Below are 17,163 nucleotides of genomic sequence, written 5' to 3' on the forward strand. Positions count from 1 at the left end.
TCAAAGAATCTTCATTTTTTCTTTTTTTTTTTGCTTCTGTCGTTGGAATACTTCTTGCTCCCATAGGGACTTCTTTGAGACTCGTTTTCGATAAACTTCAATTCGAGCAGGTGTGGCTTTTTGATCCCGTCAAATTCCCTTATTTTCAAGGTCCAGGGTTGTTATTTGTGGAAAACACAATACCATAGCAAAAAAAAAAAAAATACACCAAAACGAACAAATCAACAAAAGAAAAAAAAAAAACTATATTGGGAAAGGACAGACCGTCACTATATCAAGAAGCTTACAGATTGCAGTTATTAGTCTCAATTATTTCTCCTTTTCCCCAAGTCAAATTTATTTTTGCATAATTGGGTCAGGTACCTAAGACCTAAATCCTAGAATTACACAAATGAATAACCGTGGCTCAAATAGGTTCAACTTGAAGCTATCACATCTTTCACTTGATGACAGAAACCTGGATAATCCAGTTCCTGCTTATGAAACGATCGATAATTTCACAAGCCCACTGTCTAAAAATGATCAAAAAAAGAAAGATGAAGAAGAAATCATCAATATATTACCTTCTTATCAAATGTATCAGTCTACGATCTCAAAAAATATCACCCCATCTACTGAAGACTTAAGAACAGAACCTCCACGCTATGAATTAACTCCACAAGCTTCTCAAGTTTCAACGGGCGGTTCTAGTGGTGAATATTTTGCCAGTAGTGGATCTGGTACATCTTTCCCAAGCTCCCCCGATCTTCCTTCTTCTAGACGTCCATTCGAAACATCTCCTCATGATGATACAGTGGATGATTTCACTCGTTGGGAAGATACAATTTTGGCCAACTCCCACAAATTGAAAAGGCTCCCTTCTATTAATAAAGAGGTTTCAAGATTAATTACCGTTAAGATTCATCTTACTGAACATATCGGTAAAATTGGTATTCCTCCTAATATACTAGACCCTTTATCAGTGGAGTTTAAACAAGGCGATTGCATTTATGGATTTGTTACTGTAACAAATAATACTGAAAACCCCATTCCCTTTGATATGTTTAGTGTTGTTTTAGAAGGATCCATAACATTTGGTGACAATCACCTCTCCACAATGAATCAACAGCCTCAAATGAGAAAATTTCTCAACATGTTTGATTTTAATGCATCTTGGAATGATGGATGTTTGGATCGTTTGACTACAGATCATAACAACCCTCATTTCATTTATGGAAATATTATAGATCCAATCGATGGCACCTACACTCAGTTAGATCATCGTAAAATTTTCGAACCTTATAAAACATACAAAAAATTTTTTACTTTTAGACTTCCTGAAAAATTACTTGATAGTTCTTGTGAACATGGGTTTGTTAAACATCTTCAAATACCTCAAACATTGGGAACCTCTAAAAATGAAATTATAAGCAATTTACGTCAGAAGTGGAAAGATGGTAATTATGATTCGCATTCATACTCACATTCACATTTACATTCGAACTCTCTTTCTCAAACTCATTCACGTACGAATTCTCATACTAATTCCGCTGTGACATCTCCAGCTTTATCTCCTTATCAATCACCTAGTCATTCAACATTGCCTTCCACTAACAACTCATCTGATCACTTATCAGCACTTCCTAGTAAAGTTGATGAACTTATGAAGCATGAATCTTATAAACAAAAGCAAAAATACTCTTCAATAACCCAGGATTTTGCTTTCCCTGATGCCTCTATATCTTACTGTATTGGAGCCAGAGTCATTGGGAAAGCTTCGGAATATGAAAGCTTATTTATGAAAAACTCTCATCCTCATCTTAACCCTGAACATGACGAATACGTTGTTGCAAATGAAGATAATGCATATCTTCGAGCTATTTTCACTACTCATTCTTCATTCGAACTCAATAGATCTATGATTAATGAAGAAGCCAGGTTAATTTATGCTAATATGGTAAACAAGATTAATAATAAAATTGCTTTGGGTAGAGAATTATCATCTCGTCCTAGCGATGAAAGGACACCTTACAGTTCTGAAAGCAATTCTCTTCACAGTTCATCTTCATTTTCATCACTCCATCCAACACTGAGCGGTGCTGAATTATCAAAAATGCAACAGTCTTATTACACTAAGATAAGAAATTTGGATAGAGAAACTCATGCAGACCACCGAGAAAATGTTTATGAAGTTTTTTTACCTTATAAAAAGAAAACTATTATCGGATCTTCAAAAGTGATTGGTCTCGCTGCATTATCTACTCCTAAGACAGAATATATGATAAATTATTTCCCATTACCCCAGTTTCGAAACCCTGAGGGTCCATTACCAAATACAAAAGTCACCATTCCTTTTGATTTGACTTTCCTTTATACAGATGGTCATCATCACACCGTTCCTGATTTCCGTAAAATCTCAGTAGAGTTGGTTGCACTTACTATCAAATCTAGAAGTATACCTATTCCAGTTGTATTCCATCCAGATATGTTGTTTGAAAATAAAAGTAGAGGAATCGATAATTTTGACATGGTCACAATTAAAAAATTTCAAAAATACGCTGGTGAACTCTCAAAGCTTATGAAGGAAGTAGGACCTGAGTCTCTCGAATTAGATAGGGATATTTTCCTTGATATTAAATCTTTGGCTAATCTTGCCTCTAAGTATGATCATCTCAAAATTCCTAATTGCTCTGTTTCGAAGCCTCACTCTCATGATTGCGTATCTCATTTGAATCAGTTGGATTGGGAAACCGAATCAATCAAAACCACCGGTCATAATGGAGCTATTGAGGAGCAGTTGAAATTCAGTAAAAAATTCGATCTTCATGTCGATATCAAAGACGCTGTTTTGAATGGCCCTACGCCTCATGATTTCTGCCTTGTTCCAGATTTCCAATATTGCTTGATGTCCAGATTGTATTACTTGAAAGTTGATCTCAAATGCCCTAATGGAGATAAAGTGACTATTAAGATTCCACTTGTTTTGCAACGTCAAAGACAGCTAAGCGAAGAGTGAGTGATCTTCCTTGTTTTCTATTCGTCAATGCTTTTTTTTTTATTTCCCTTTGTTTACTTGTTTTCTTCTTTTTTTTTTTACGAAATAATGACACTATATAGATCTTTTCATTGATAAACCATTTATCGCTTATTTATTACTATCTTGACGTTTTTTGTAGTAGTATTTCCTTAATTTTTTTGCAATTATTTTCTCTGATCGAAACACGACCCAATTAGGAAAGTTCATGGCATCGCAGAGTTTTTTGAAAGATGTAGGAACGATTGGTCACCAGAGATCTATGAAAGAAAGTTTATAAGGACTTTTAAAAGTTGATACTATAAAGATGGATGAATTAATATCAGAATGGGATAGAAGGAGATACATACCTAAACCTGGTGAACCAGATTTGCCTCCACAATTATCTGATATGGCTGAAAAATCTTCTGAAGATATCATGAAGGAGTTAAATCGTTTACCATTTTTCATGACAGAACTTGATGAAACAGACGGAGATGGTGGTGAAAATACAAATTTGGAAGCTTTGAAAAGTTTAGCATACGATGGAGAGCCCGATGAAATCGCCACAAACTTCAAAAATCAAGGTAATGACTGTTTCAAAGCTAAACAATATAAGAATGCTATCACATACTACACTCAAGGTATTGAAGTGGAACACAACGTTACTACCTTAAAAGTTGCATTGCTTGTAAATAGAGCTGCTTGTAATTTGGAATTGAAAAATTTCAGAAGATGTATAGAAGATTGCAAACAAGTTTTATTATTAGATGATAAGAATGTGAAAGCTTGCTATAGATCCGGTAAAGCCTTCTTAGCAGTTTCAAGATTTGAAGAAGCAAAAGCCATTTTAGAATATGGTTTGGCAATTGATCCAGAAAACAAACCAATGAAAGATACTTTGGACCAAACAATCAAGAAACAAAAGCAAATTAATGATGCCATAGAACGTAAAGAGCGTGAGACTAAAGAAGCCGAGATGAAGAAGACGATTTTGGTCAATGCTGTTAAATTGAGACACATGCGTGTTTTAAAAGCCTCTAGACCTGCTGAACTACTCGAAGAAGCTGAAATACGATTGGAAGATCCCCTTGACCATGAATCCCAATTAATATTCCCAGCCATGATATTATATCCTACTATTGATGAGTTTGATTTTGTTGCAGAAATCAGTGAATTATCTACTCCTCAAGAGATTTTAGAATTAATAATGAATAGACCTAAAGAATGGTTTGAAAATCCAAAACATAAGAGTTTTGCTCTTGTCAAAAAACTTCAATGCTTTATGGAAACAGAAGCAGGTGGATTGGTGAAGATTGGTAAGAATGCTCCAATAAACAATGCTTTGATGTCTGACAAAGCCAAGGCCCCTCTTTTTGATAATGCATTGAGATTATACGTTGTTCCAAAAGATGACGTTGAAGGTTGGTTGAAAACCTGGAACAAAGAGGCTGCTTTGAAGAAACGTAATTTATAAGTAATGAAAATAATATATTTATAATACAATGATAATATACAGAGATTAAAATGAAATTTACCACACAAAATATTAAGGAGTTTGGTTTGGCGAAGCTCTGCCACGAAATCTGGATGCTTGAGACTCAAAAATCTCATCCATATTCAAAGGTGGAACTTCACCAAAAATCGAAATTGGATCAACATTCCGTTTTTCATCCAATATCCTTTGTAATTCAGGTGTCGCTGCCCAATTTTTGAAATATTTTCTACCACGTTGATTAGTGTCATCATCAGAGGGAATATCTGGTAAATTATCCGCAGTATAGGGCTCGTCCTTCGTAGGTGTTAGAGGAAGTTCATCTAAAATAGACTCAGTAGACACTGGATTTGCTGAAGGTACGACATGACGGGGTTTTTTTGGGTTCGGAAGAATGTTATCAGTATTCTTAATTTTACGACGCGGATTAGCAATAGTCGAAGATGATATGGGCTTCCGATCCCTGGTAAACTTTCCTCCACGAGCCGCATCTGGTAATGGAACAGCATTCCCTCTTCTTGTAGAATGTGATTCTGCAGAAGCTAACATTTCATTGGGCTTATTCGTTGGTTTTAGGTTAACTTCTTTCAAGCTGAGTTTTGCTGCTGGCTCCAGTTTGTTCTTCTGGGTCGACTGAGGAATTTCACCATTCTTATCTTGTTGGCGGTTCACATTCAAAGTAGTCGAGGAAGTTAACGAAAGACCCTTTGTTGGGGCTTTCGCAGGTCTTTTCTTATCTGCTAATCTTACTGTGCTAGGAGATTGCAACTTGTGAGGTACTAAGTTAGTCTGTTTGAGATCAGATTTATGACTGCTAGAAAGAATCAACTTCTGTTTGGTCCGATGTGCCGCTGCCTCATTCCTTTCTGCCATTAATGATTTTTTATGATTAAGTCTGGTCTTGGGAGCTCTGGTGTTTGTAGTTTCATCGTTATTTGGTAGGGTGTTATGTTTCTTATTGGTTGAATCTAAAGATACAGGAGTTCCATTTGTCGAATCAATGTGACTTGTGAGCTTTTCATTACCTGAATGATCTAGAACAGGATTATCCAACGCTGAACCTAAATTACGTTCAGCATCTACTTTCAGATTTTTCAAGGGACTCTTAACAATTTTTGCAGCGCTAGAGGTAGTTGGCGTTAAAAGCCTGCTAACAACTTCGGCTTCCCTATTTTCACTTAGTCTTTTCAGTTTGCTCAATCGTAATCCAGTACTATAATCAGTTGGAGAACCCCTAATTTGCTCACTGGTTTCAGCTCGGGTGCTATACCTGGTGGGTGATCGGGATTCTGACTTTGACGTAGAAGCAGTTGAAATTCTTCTTATAGGAGATCTTGTCCTTCTAGGAGACTTTGATTTTGATATTGAAAAATTAGTTTTCATACTTGATTTTGCCCTAGTTGGAGAACTGGCTCTGACGGAAGTTGCTTTTACCGGTGACAATTTCCTAGGAGAAGGTTCCTTCTTTGAATCAAGGGTAGGCTTCCTCAGATACAGTGGTTTAGACTGAGAGTAGTCACGAGTAGGCGACCTGAGTCCATAAGCTGAGGATGAACGAGTTTTTGAATCTGTTTTCTGTGAAGATTGAAACGGTTTTTCGACGTGTGATACTTTCGAGTCAGATGCTTTGTCAGTTGTTTCATGTTCTAAACTTGAATATGCTTGATCATTTTTGTCATTTTTGTAGGACTGCAAACCACCTTGAGAGAATCTCAGTTCATTATTCATGAACACATTTCTTGAGCGCCTAAGGAAGTCATTTACAGAAGACGAAGCATTTTTATTTTGAGGAAGGATCAGTGATTCTCTCGGAGTAAATAGGCTTTGTCTTAAGATAGAGGCCGTTTGATAGTTTTTATCATGGAGATTAGTATTTTTATCTTCTTTATCAGCGGTAGAGACCTCAGATTTTTGTTGTTTAGGTATAAGTTTATTGTCGTCAGGTTTTGGTTCAAAAATCAAGTTTTTCATAGAAGCACGTCCTTTCATGCTATGACGAATATAGTTCGAATCTATTATAGAGGGGTGAATAGAATTTTTCTTATGAGAATCTGGATTAGGATTGTCTTCTGATATAAGTTTATCACTTTTGGAATCCTCAAGGTTTTCAAAAAGCTTAACCGAAGAATTGAGGCTCTTACCATTAGACCTATGTACAATTGAAGCAGAAAACCCTGAGAGCGGTTCTCGAGATGGTAAGGAAACATACCCAGAAGAACGTTTTGGGGTTCTATGCATATTTGATATTGTTTGACGAGCTTCATGTGATCTTTTATTATTGAAAGAAGAAGTGGGAATATTACCAATTGAACCGCTGTGTTTATCATCATAACGAGAAGAAGGGATTCCCGAGCCATTGGAGTCTATATTATTTTTCGAGTCCGAGGATAGTGGTTTGGAGATATTTCCAAGAGATACTTTCCCGGCAAAGCTTTTCCTTATTGCAGAACTGATGGCTTGAAAAGAGTTATCCAAGTCATCACTGTAATCATCATCATTGCCATTAGGATTATGTTTTGAATCGGAACTAAGTATGGTAGGTTTTTTCATTTCAATTTTTGTAGAATCGTTTTGACTTACTGAGGATAATCTCTGTAGTAAACTAGTTGATGCAGGTTTAGGATTATGCTTGGAGAGAATCACGGATGACGAAGGAGATGCAGAAGATTTTGTAATTGCTTTATTTGGATTTATGGTGCTGGCTATAGGGATAAAAGATAAATCAACGTTAGGAGATGTAGTGGGTAAGTTATTGTTGCGGGATTCTTTTGCTGGAGAAGACGAGGAAAGTGGTAGTGTTGCAGGGGGTACTGGGTATTCTGAGGACTCGTTAACGTTTTCATGATCAGTTTTAGAAGCTGGACTGCTTGGATTTCGTAAAGAGGATTGTATTCTTTGATTTCGGCGTTGGATTAGTCTTGCTTCAGTAGGGGGACTACTATGGTGATTATATTTGAGCGTTTCCGGTTTCTCCTTGACTTGCTTCTCCTCAGAAGACTGATTAGAAGAAGGAGGTCGACTTTTCCATTCCCCCAAAGGGTCTGATTGGTTGTTTATCGACAGTAGATGATGTGAAGCCTCATCATCAGCGGCTAGTTGGTTCAATTCGACTTCTTTCAAGTCAAGCAAATGGCCCCAGACCGACTCCCTTGACGAACCGTCCAGTATCTTTTCTCGTAGTAGATTCAAATGGTCTATATGCGAAGAAACCGATTCATAGATACTTTTTGAATTATCTAGCGACGCCATGGTTGATATTCTCAATTCATTCTGGAAAAACCCCGACGTGCCGGGCGCCACGTCCTTCTGCCTGGACCTGGCTGCATTAATGGCCCACGACATGATGATTCAGAATCTATAAACAACCTTTACAAGAAGACTTGATCTTGTAACTATCAACAAAATCAAAATACACCGCTTACACGCTCTACGCGCCGTAACCCCTGGTGCACCCGTGCACCAGCAAACAAACCTCCAAACACCAGCATACCCGAAGTAGTACCGCAAGCACCCCGGGAACGTCGACAAAACCAGAGTTTTGCAGCTACTCCCGCCCCATAGGCGACACTGGAAGCGCAATCCAGTCCATTCCCTCCTACAGTTGACTAGACAATCGGGGGAGATGAAACGTTCCACGGGGAGCACTGGTAAACTGGTGCTACGTCTTTGCAACCACTCGACCGAAACTGCCCCCCCTCGACCAGCTTCAGCCTTGTTCGCTCTGCCCAACAATCGGCCCACCCGTCGCAGCAGCTTTCGCACCCTCCCAACCCACTCTGGCGTGGGCCTCCACCGGGCTCTGCCAATCGAACATTATCAGAAACATTTTCGGGAAAATTACTAAGATGCTCCCAACCACACTAAGGCGAAAAAAAGAAAAAGAGGAAAAAAAAACAAAAAAAACAAAAAAAACAAAAAAAAACAAAAAAAACAAAAAAAAACAAAAAAAAACGTCAAAAGCCCAATAAAAAAGAAAAAAAAACAATGACGGAAATATAAGATCTCATACTTCAACATTAATCATAGGGAATTTTTTAAAAAGTCAACCACCAGACTTACCAGACCAGACTTAGTAGAGCTTAGGAATTATTGAATTCTGAAAGTAGTAGAGCCTGGGATACTAGTTCTGTGATTGACTTCGATTAGGTTGAGATCCGTCTAACTTTGGTCACGTTGCCCCCTTTATTGGTTGAACGATCAAGATAAAAAATAAAAACATCCCCCCAGAGATTAACGTTGATTTTACGCCATAAATTGGATAGAAAATATAGTAATATTAATACCTTGGGTTGACAATTCGATTTGGGAAATAGTTCATCTTGCTATTTTAACGCCTTTTATAGTTGTCATTATAATTACTCGTGATTAGAATTACTCGTTTATAAGTTTTTATAAAAAAAGGGCTAGAAAACAGGAAAACCCAGCAGATACAATAAGAATTTATTATCAAGCCAGATTCAGTGATTACATATAATGAAATTTTTTGGGCTTGCGAATAATCAAAAGAAACCCGTCAGATCATCTACTCCCCTGCTGTCATCTAGTGCTTCATCGAATGTTAATTCGACAGCAAACCGTGAAGATACAAACATCCATAATCTATCTTTGAATGATCAAAATGAAAAACCCAGAGACATTAGAAATACCATAAGTGATGATATGACGCTTCAGCCGTTGGTATCACCAGCCTATGAAGATGTCCCCATGTGGAATATCCTTCCCTCATATCAATTGTATCAATCTACTTTTTCTAAAAACATTCGACCTTCAGATGAAGATAGGAGAACCAAGCCTCCCACTTATGAAACTTCTTCTCCTTTAGAATCCCCCAATTATGCCGCAGGCCCCCCCGGGGCCGGTGCCGGGTCTTACTTTCCTTCGATTGAAAGCTCAGGCGAATCATCAGAAGCTTCTAGCGAACAACTCACTCCTCAGGATACAAGTCTTCAAGAGCATTTACAATCGCATCCCTTTGATGGTTTGACATATCCTCCTCCTCCTCCTCCCCACATTAGTGAAGATGATAATCCAACCCGTTGGGAAAATAGTATTTTGGCAAATACTCACCGCATGAAAAAATTAGTTGATGTTCATAGTAGTATTTCAAATAAGTTGAAAATTGATATTCAAAATACGGATAAACCTTGTCAAAGAGGGGTCAAGCCAACTATAATAGACACTCAACAGTATGAATATCAACAGGGGGATTCCGTTCACGGGTTTATCACCGTGGTTAACACGTCTGATGAACCATTACCCTTTGATATGCTTTCGGTTGTCTTTGAAGGGAAAGTTTCCGTCATGGGAGAATCCGCCGATCTGAGACGCCCAATTGTTTTTTTCAAATTCTTAAACATGTTTGATTATTCTGCATCTTGGACCCCGGTTGATTTTGATGATTCAATTGTCTCGGGTATAGATGCTATTGACCCAATTGATAACTCTCATCTTCGGTTCAACGTCGAAAAAGTGATTCAGCCAAAAGTTGTTTATAAGAAATTCTTCAATTTTACAATCCCAGAAAGATTATTAGATTGTGCTTGTGAATTTCATAATTTATCAAGTCATTGTGAGGCTCAACCTACCATTGGTTTAGAACGTGATGAATTCTTGAAAAAATTACGTAAAATAAGAGAAAGTAATAGTAAAAAAGGAACTGCTCAGAATAGTGCAAATTCAAGTAAAGTTGATTTTCAAATTGCTCCTAGTACTCCACAACCATCTCCTCATAGAAGAAAACAGGGCCTTAATGGGATTTTTAATAAGCGTATTAAGGATTTATCCTTCCCAGATACTGCTCTTAGTTATAGTGTTGAAGCTAGAATTATCAGTAAAACAACCGACTATGAAAAATATTTCCCCTCAGCCAAAGAAAAGGAAGAATTTATCATTGTTAATGAAGCTAGTTCTTTTGTAAGAGTTATACCTCATGAAAGAATTAGTATGGCTCTTGATCCAGTTGCTTTAAAACGTGATTCTGAATTGATTTATAAAAATCTTATTACTAGAATTAAAGATAAAATTGAATTAGGTAATGAGTTATTAAATGCAAGTGGCTACAATATAGCGCCAATAGCGTCTAAATCTCCGTCACCCACTCCTTCACCAAATACTCATCTTGCAAGAACTCCTTCCACCGTCAAGAGAAGACAATTATATGAACCAGAGGCTTTCAGATCTTATCATTTCTCTGAAACTCATCAACGTTATTTTGATTCTTCCGAATATGAAATGTTTCTTCCCTTTAAAAAGAAAACAATTGGTTCTTCTCCCAAGATTATCGGTATATTAGGGGCTAAAACCCCAAAAGTTGATTATATCATAAAGTACACTCCTCCGTACAATATGAAACCTTTCAATGGTAAAGATAATAAACAACTACCAACCAAAATCGACGTTCCAATTGAAATTAGCTTCAAATATAGTGGTGATGTGCATTCCAAAAGTCATAGACCACCAGAAATAAAATCCGTTTCTGCAGAATTAGTTGTGGCAACGTACAGATCGAAAAAATTCCCTATTCCAATTGAAATCATGAACGATTTGAAATTCAGAAATATCGCCAATGAAAATGATAATTTGGAAACTTACGTTATTAATCCTTTCAAAAAATATGTTGACGAAATTTCCCGCGTTACTAGTTTTTTGGGTTCAGAAGTTCTCAATATTGATAGTCAGTTCATCATGGATATCAAAGCTTTGGCAAATCTTTCTGTGAAATACAATAATTTAAAATTTGACCATGTCAAATCTCAATGTAAACAAGGTTTGGCAAATTGGGGTCAACCAACTACTGTTATGAATGAAACAAAAAATCAAGAAACAATGTACCACAAGTCAATGATTGTATCAGTTGACATTGAAAACTTACTACTCAGAGATAGTTCGGGTTCCAGTGAAGATTTAAGTTCTGACTCCTATGCTTTGGTTCCTAATTTCCAAAGTTGCATTATTGGGAGATACTACTACTTGAAAATCCAAATTAAACTCCACAATCACGATTCCATGTTCGTTAAAGTCCCTGTCACCATTCGTAAATTATAGCCTCTACTCTAATTGTATAGAATCCTAATGACTTACGTTTGTATGTTTAATCCTCTGTAAATGATGCAAAATTTCAATCGCTCCTGGCAATGTGCAGGACTAGATAGATTATCTCAAAATCTAAGGATGTCATTTAAAAATGTGAGCCCCACGCGTAATAATACTTCTTACTCTAGTTGAGCCCATTCTCTATCCAAAATGAATTCAATGAGGGACTTCTCCATCTTCTTGTCTACCAGAGATGAAGATATCAATCAATGCTCCGTCTTTGAAGGCGCCAGCACGGTCAATTTGGTTTTCCTGTTGCTTATAACCTTGGGGATCTTCATAAGTTATTTGCCTCAATATCACCGTATTTACTCCAAAAAAACTTCTGAGGGTCTATCGGTAAATTTCTTGCTTTTGGGATCATGTTCATCTATCTTTACTTTAACAAATATCATCTTAGTTAGTGGTAGAGCTAGGGACTGTTGCCGTACTAGGGCAATTAATACGTTTAATTGTATTAACTCTCAATTGAATTTACTACAAATTGGAGTTCAATGTACTTGTGCCATTTTCATTCTTATATTTGTTTTAGTATTAACCAAGAATTCGATTAAACAAGACAAAACAGAGTATGCTGAAATCATCAAAGTCGGACACTTTGTTTTAATCCACGGGTTGGCTTCAGTAATCCAAATTATCATTGCTCTTTCAACAAATCATAAAGTTTTAATATCCATTGCAAACGTAAACGGGTTGCTTTCAACTTTATTAACCGTTATCAAATATGTTCCACAAATATTCACAACTTATAAATTGAAACACCCTGGAACACTCTCCATAGGAATGATGTGTATTCAGACACCCGGTGGATTTATTTTCACAGCTACCTTGTTCTTCACCAAAGGTTCACATTGGAGCTCCTGGATCTCTTATCTCTTTGCTGCATTGTTACAAGGAACGTTATTGTCCTTATGTATATATTACGAGTATTTCAGAAACGAAGGTATTAATGCAAGCTTGAATGAACAACGTGAAATCGGGAGAATTGTGGATGAAAACATTGAAACTGAAAGATCCAATGATCTTGAACGTGATGCATCTCGTGAAAATACTCCATTATTAACTTAAATAAAAGATTTTATACTTATTTATAAGCTGTAGTTTAAAATTAGTCACTATCGTCGAAAAAAGTTGCAAATTTTGGTTTGGTTTTTTCTTCTACTGGCTTATCATCATTCAGCTTTTCTGATTTTTCTTCATCAGATTCCCAATCGCTTTCCCATTCTTCACTGCCCAGCAGTTCGAACACCACTTCCATCTTATCACGTAAGTTTTGCATAACGTTATCAGCCTCATCTAGAAAATCTGTATCTTTAAACTTCTCATTACTTTTCCCGTTGAGTATACCTTCATAATATTCAATAGCTTTTTTCAATTTTGCTTGTTTCTTATCAAGTTTTTCTTTGGCTTCTTGACTATGTTCCTGCTGTTTTTGAAGCACCTCACTAGCCTTCTGTAGTCTATTCAAATCCTTTATCCTGACCCCCGTCTTCAAATCCTTCGAGAAGGCTTTAGAATCTTCAGTGGGCTTTTTCTTTTGCTTATTACCCTTATTAGATCTGAGGTTGTTTCCAAACCCACCTTTACCTCCGTTTAGTGGTAATAATGCTTGGACCACGCATAATCCATTATGGGTGATTTCCGACAATGTTTGATACAGTTGAAGCGGTTTATTCGATGAGCAGTCTCGAAACTTCATACTGCAAACACTGGAATACTGAGTTAAAAGGGTTTTTTGAAGTTCGGAAATAGATAGACTTCGAGAAACATTTTCCAAACGCATTGATGACCCCCAACTACTCTTGCATATGACCGTCAAGTTTTCCATGATTATATGTATAAGAAGTGAAGTTTGTACAAAGGAAAATAGCTGAAAAAATCGATGGGCTCACATAAATTCTCCATTTTGTTACATAATCTCAATACAAGAACATGAATTTACTCAAAAGAAGACTTCATATATCCAAGACCGCCTATAGAACAGCTCAGTTCTCTTTTTAGCACTGTGAAGATGCTATTCAGGCTAGTTAAAATACATTTGTATGTGACCAAAACCTCAAAGTATATTACAAGTTTCTTCTCGTCATTCTTTATTTAGATAGCTATATCATAAAGTTCGCTCCAGGATTATCGACTACTCAAGTTCCAAACTCTATCTCTAACATAAGGGATACAGTGTTTGCAGTAAGATGCAAAAAGACCATACTTTTACTAAGTGAAGTAAACCTCCATACCCCAATGTAGTGTGGCAATCAACGAGTTTCCAAATCACAATTCTCATTAGTTTTCAAACTTTTCACCAGGCCAGAAACATCTCTTCTTTCATTGAATCCATAGAATCAAGCTCAAGATGTTTAAAAATCTCTCCGGTGCTTTACGTTTATCTCGTAATTCTATCGCAAAGGCTCGTCCAAGTTTCGTCAGAACTTATGCTGATTTTGACCGTTCTAAACCTCATGTTTATATTGGTACTATTGGTCATGATGATCAAGGCAAAAGCACTTTAACTGCCGCTATCACCAAAGTTTTAGCAGAAAAAGGTGGTGCCGACTCCTTGGATTATGGCTCTATCGATAAAGCTCCAAAAGAAAGAACCAGGGGTAAAGCCATTTGTTCTGCTCCCGTTGAATACGAAACTGAAAAAAGGCACTATTCCCATGTTAATATAAGCCACTAGCGTTCCACAGTTTACCTACACCCACTCTTACCATTGTGGCCAACCCCACCATTCTCTCTCGGATTTGAAATGTGTGTAAATGCCTTGCTGTGAAAGGTCACTTCATTAGCTTTTGATTGTGAAACCATTAGAAGAAGCCAATGTCTATTGCACTATCAGGTTGGTTTGTAGGAAAAGTGCACGCAGAGAGTCTATTTGACTTAGATCGTAAATAACTCAAATACTTTGTAACCTGTTTTTTCTTTCATTATGGTCCTCACAAAACTTATAGACTACCTTGCAAACGAACAGGCGTTCTACTCTTCAAAAACCGAAATGATGTTGAATACAATTGACACCTCGAATCTACGGCAATGTACGCATATCTGCGATAGTGTATCGCTTCTTCAGGATATTTCCGAAAAGTTGTGTAGACTTGCACTAAGGACTTGAGTTGTGTAGACTTGCACTAAGGACTTGAGTTGTGTAGACTTGCACTAAGGACTTGAGTTGTGTAGACTTGCACTAAGGACTTGAGTTGTAGATAATACTCAAAAAATGTTGATTTGAGCTTTTAGCTACAGTCTTGATTAATCTTATGCTTGATTTTCGAAACACTTTAATCACTAAAGTAACCTCCACGAATTGAAAAGTCGATGTATGATATCAAAGGTAGCAATGACTTTACGGTCTCTCAAAACATCATAACGTACCTTATATTTCAAAAAGCTGAACAGATGTTGCTGCTAAAACGAGAAAGCGTAATCCTACTCTAAGTTCAAGTATAGTTTGTCCAATACAATGTTTGTCTCAGATGTTTGCAACCTATTCGTAGTGCCAAAGATGCTCGTGTTCTAACCGTAGAAGGTGGCATGTACGTGCACGAACCACTCATCTTTTGGTAATCTGGTACTTACATAATTGCTTACATAATCGGTTCCTAGTAACGAATCAAATTACCGCGCATTACCAACAAATTGTCAAATTTTCAAAACTTTTCAAGAGAATTCTTTTCTAAATTGTTTTCTTGAAAAATTCAATCAATCCAGTTAATCGAACCACAAAATGTTTAAAAGCTTCTCTGGTGCTTTACGTCTTGGTGGACGTACTATCGCTAAGGCTCGTCCAACTTTGGCAAGATCTTATGCTGCCTTTGACCGTTCCAAACCTCATGTTAATGTTGGTACCATTGGTCATGTTGATCACGGTAAAACCACTTTAACTGCCGCTATTACTAAAGTTTTAGCAGAAAAAGGTGGTGCCGATTTCTTGGATTACGGCTCCATCGATAAAGCTCCAGAAGAAAGAGCCAGAGGTATTACTATTTCTTCTGCTCACGTTGAATATGAAACTGATAAAAGACATTATGCTCACGTTGATTGTCTCAGTGAAGATATGAGAATTTTAACTGACAAAGGTTACTTATACCTTGATCAAGTTCAAAAAGACTTTGTTGATCTCAAAATTGCTCAATACAATCGTGATACTAAAGAAATTGAATATGTTGCTGGTGAAGAATTTATCTTAAAAGAAGCTGCTAACCATAAAATGGTTGAATTCACTAACCAAGATGGTGTTTCTTTGCTTGTTACCGAAGGTCATGATATGTTTGTTCAAACCGGTGAAGCTCCTCACGATAAAGTTAAAGCTAAAGCTTTAGTCAACGAATCTAAACCAGTTAATATGATCAAAGTTGCTGAATCCGGTGCTCAATCATCCACTGTTCTCTCTGCTTCCCAAGAAATCAAAGCTGTTAACGATTACCAAGGCCGTGTTTGGTGTGTTCGTGTTCCATCAGGTTTAATTGTTGCTCAAAGAGTTCTTGGTGAATCTGTTTCTGAATCTGTTATCATTGGTAACTGTCCAGGTCACGCTGATTATATTAAAAATATGATTACTGGTGCTGCTCAAATGGATGGTGCTATTATTGTTGTTGCTGCTTCTGATGGTCAGATGCCTCAAACTAGAGAACATTTATTATTAGCTAGACAAGTTGGTGTTCAAAACTTAGTTGTTTTCGTTAACAAGGTTGATGCTGTTGATGATCCAGAAATGTTGGAATTAGTCGAAATGGAAATGAGAGAATTATTGACTCAATACGGTTTCGATGGTGATAACACTCCAGTTATCATGGGTTCTGCTTTATGTGCTTTGGAAAACAAACAACCAGAAATTGGTATCCAATCCATTGAAAAATTATTAGACGCTGTCGATGAACACATTCCAACCCCTCAACGTGATTTAGAACAATCTTTTGTTTTACCAATTGAAGATGTTTTCTCCATTTCCGGTAGAGGTACTGTCGTCACTGGTAGAGTTGAAAGAGGTAGTTTAAAGAAGGGTGAAGAAGTTGAAATCGTTGGTGGTTTCGACAAACCATTCAAAACTACTGTTACCGGTATTGAAATGTTCAAAAAAGATTTAGATTCTGCTATGGCTGGTGATAACTGTGGTATCTTATTAAGAGGTGTTAGAAGAGACCAACTTCACCGTGGTATGGTTCTTGCCAAACCAAACACCATTACTTCCCACACTAAAATCTTGGCTTCATTATATATCTTATCTAAAGAAGAAGGTGGCCGTCACTCTCCATTCAGTGAACACTACAAACCTCAATTATTCGTTAGAACTACCGATGTTACCGGTTCTTTAAGTTTCCCACCAGGTGAAGGTGTTGATCACTCTCAACAAGTCATGCCAGGTGACAACGTCGAAATGATTATTGACTTCATTAGAAAAACTCCAATTGAAGTTAACCAACGTTTCAACATTAGAGAAGGTGGTAGAACTGTCGGTACCGGTTTAGTCACCAGAATTATTGAATAAGCGATTTATGTTGCCGTTTAATTCAACGTAAATTCTTATTCTCCTATCTGTATATAGCTTTCAAATGTTTCAAATGTAAGTATATAATCGAATATCGATAAT

General features: G+C 37.0%; 7 protein-coding genes across 7 annotated transcripts; 6 read left to right on the forward strand and 1 right to left on the reverse strand.

Moving 5' to 3' along the window:
• The first annotated feature begins 194 nt into the window (after window positions 1-194).
• On the forward strand, window positions 195-3,119 carry HYPBUDRAFT_151242 (uncharacterized protein). Its single transcript, XM_020220397.1, has one exon. It carries the CDS (start codon window positions 392-394, stop codon window positions 2,993-2,995), a length of 2,604 nt encoding a protein of 867 aa, XP_020078566.1. The 5' UTR covers window positions 195-391; the 3' UTR covers window positions 2,996-3,119.
• Window positions 3,120-3,320: 201 nt separating this feature from the next.
• CNS1 (HSP70/90 family co-chaperone) lies at window positions 3,321-4,469 on the forward strand (the record flags this gene model as incomplete). The annotated part of the gene is made up of 1 exon (XM_020218112.1): window positions 3,321-4,469. The coding sequence occupies one exon, from the start codon at window positions 3,321-3,323 to the stop codon at window positions 4,467-4,469; it is 1,149 nt and encodes a 382-aa protein (XP_020078567.1).
• Window positions 4,470-8,960: 4,491 nt separating this feature from the next.
• On the forward strand, window positions 8,961-11,531 carry HYPBUDRAFT_100661 (uncharacterized protein; the record flags this gene model as incomplete). Its single annotated transcript, XM_020218066.1, has 2 exons — window positions 8,961-9,352; window positions 9,503-11,531. The coding sequence occupies 2 exons, from the start codon at window positions 8,961-8,963 to the stop codon at window positions 11,529-11,531; spliced, it is 2,421 nt and encodes an 806-aa protein (XP_020078568.1).
• A 174-nt stretch (window positions 11,532-11,705) lies between these two features.
• On the forward strand, window positions 11,706-12,715 carry HYPBUDRAFT_151246 (uncharacterized protein). The gene has a single exon (XM_020220398.1). The coding sequence runs from the start codon at window positions 11,730-11,732 to the stop codon at window positions 12,645-12,647; it is 918 nt and encodes a 305-aa protein (XP_020078569.1). The 5' UTR covers window positions 11,706-11,729; the 3' UTR covers window positions 12,648-12,715.
• Window positions 12,716-12,775: 60 nt separating this feature from the next.
• HYPBUDRAFT_151247 (uncharacterized protein) lies at window positions 12,776-13,365 on the reverse strand (the record flags this gene model as incomplete). Its single annotated transcript, XM_020220399.1, has 1 exon — window positions 12,776-13,365. A coding segment is annotated over one exon (584 nt), but the record flags the coding sequence as incomplete, so codon positions are not given.
• A 240-nt stretch (window positions 13,366-13,605) lies between these two features.
• On the forward strand, window positions 13,606-14,662 carry HYPBUDRAFT_151248 (elongation factor Tu, mitochondrial precursor). The gene has a single exon (XM_020220400.1). The coding sequence runs from the start codon at window positions 13,930-13,932 to the stop codon at window positions 14,254-14,256; it is 327 nt and encodes a 108-aa protein (XP_020078571.1). The 5' UTR covers window positions 13,606-13,929; the 3' UTR covers window positions 14,257-14,662.
• Window positions 14,663-15,300: 638 nt separating this feature from the next.
• On the forward strand, window positions 15,301-17,061 carry HYPBUDRAFT_131450 (elongation factor Tu; the record flags this gene model as incomplete). The annotated part of the gene is made up of 2 exons (XM_020219452.1): window positions 15,301-15,622; window positions 16,103-17,061. The coding sequence occupies 2 exons, from the start codon at window positions 15,301-15,303 to the stop codon at window positions 17,059-17,061; spliced, it is 1,281 nt and encodes a 426-aa protein (XP_020078572.1).
• Window positions 17,062-17,163: the final 102 nt, after the last annotated feature.

The sequence above is a fragment of the Hyphopichia burtonii genome, assembly GCF_001661395.1.
Source record: "Hyphopichia burtonii NRRL Y-1933 unplaced genomic scaffold HYPBUscaffold_1, whole genome shotgun sequence".
NCBI lineage: Eukaryota > Fungi > Ascomycota > Pichiomycetes > Serinales > Debaryomycetaceae > Hyphopichia > Hyphopichia burtonii.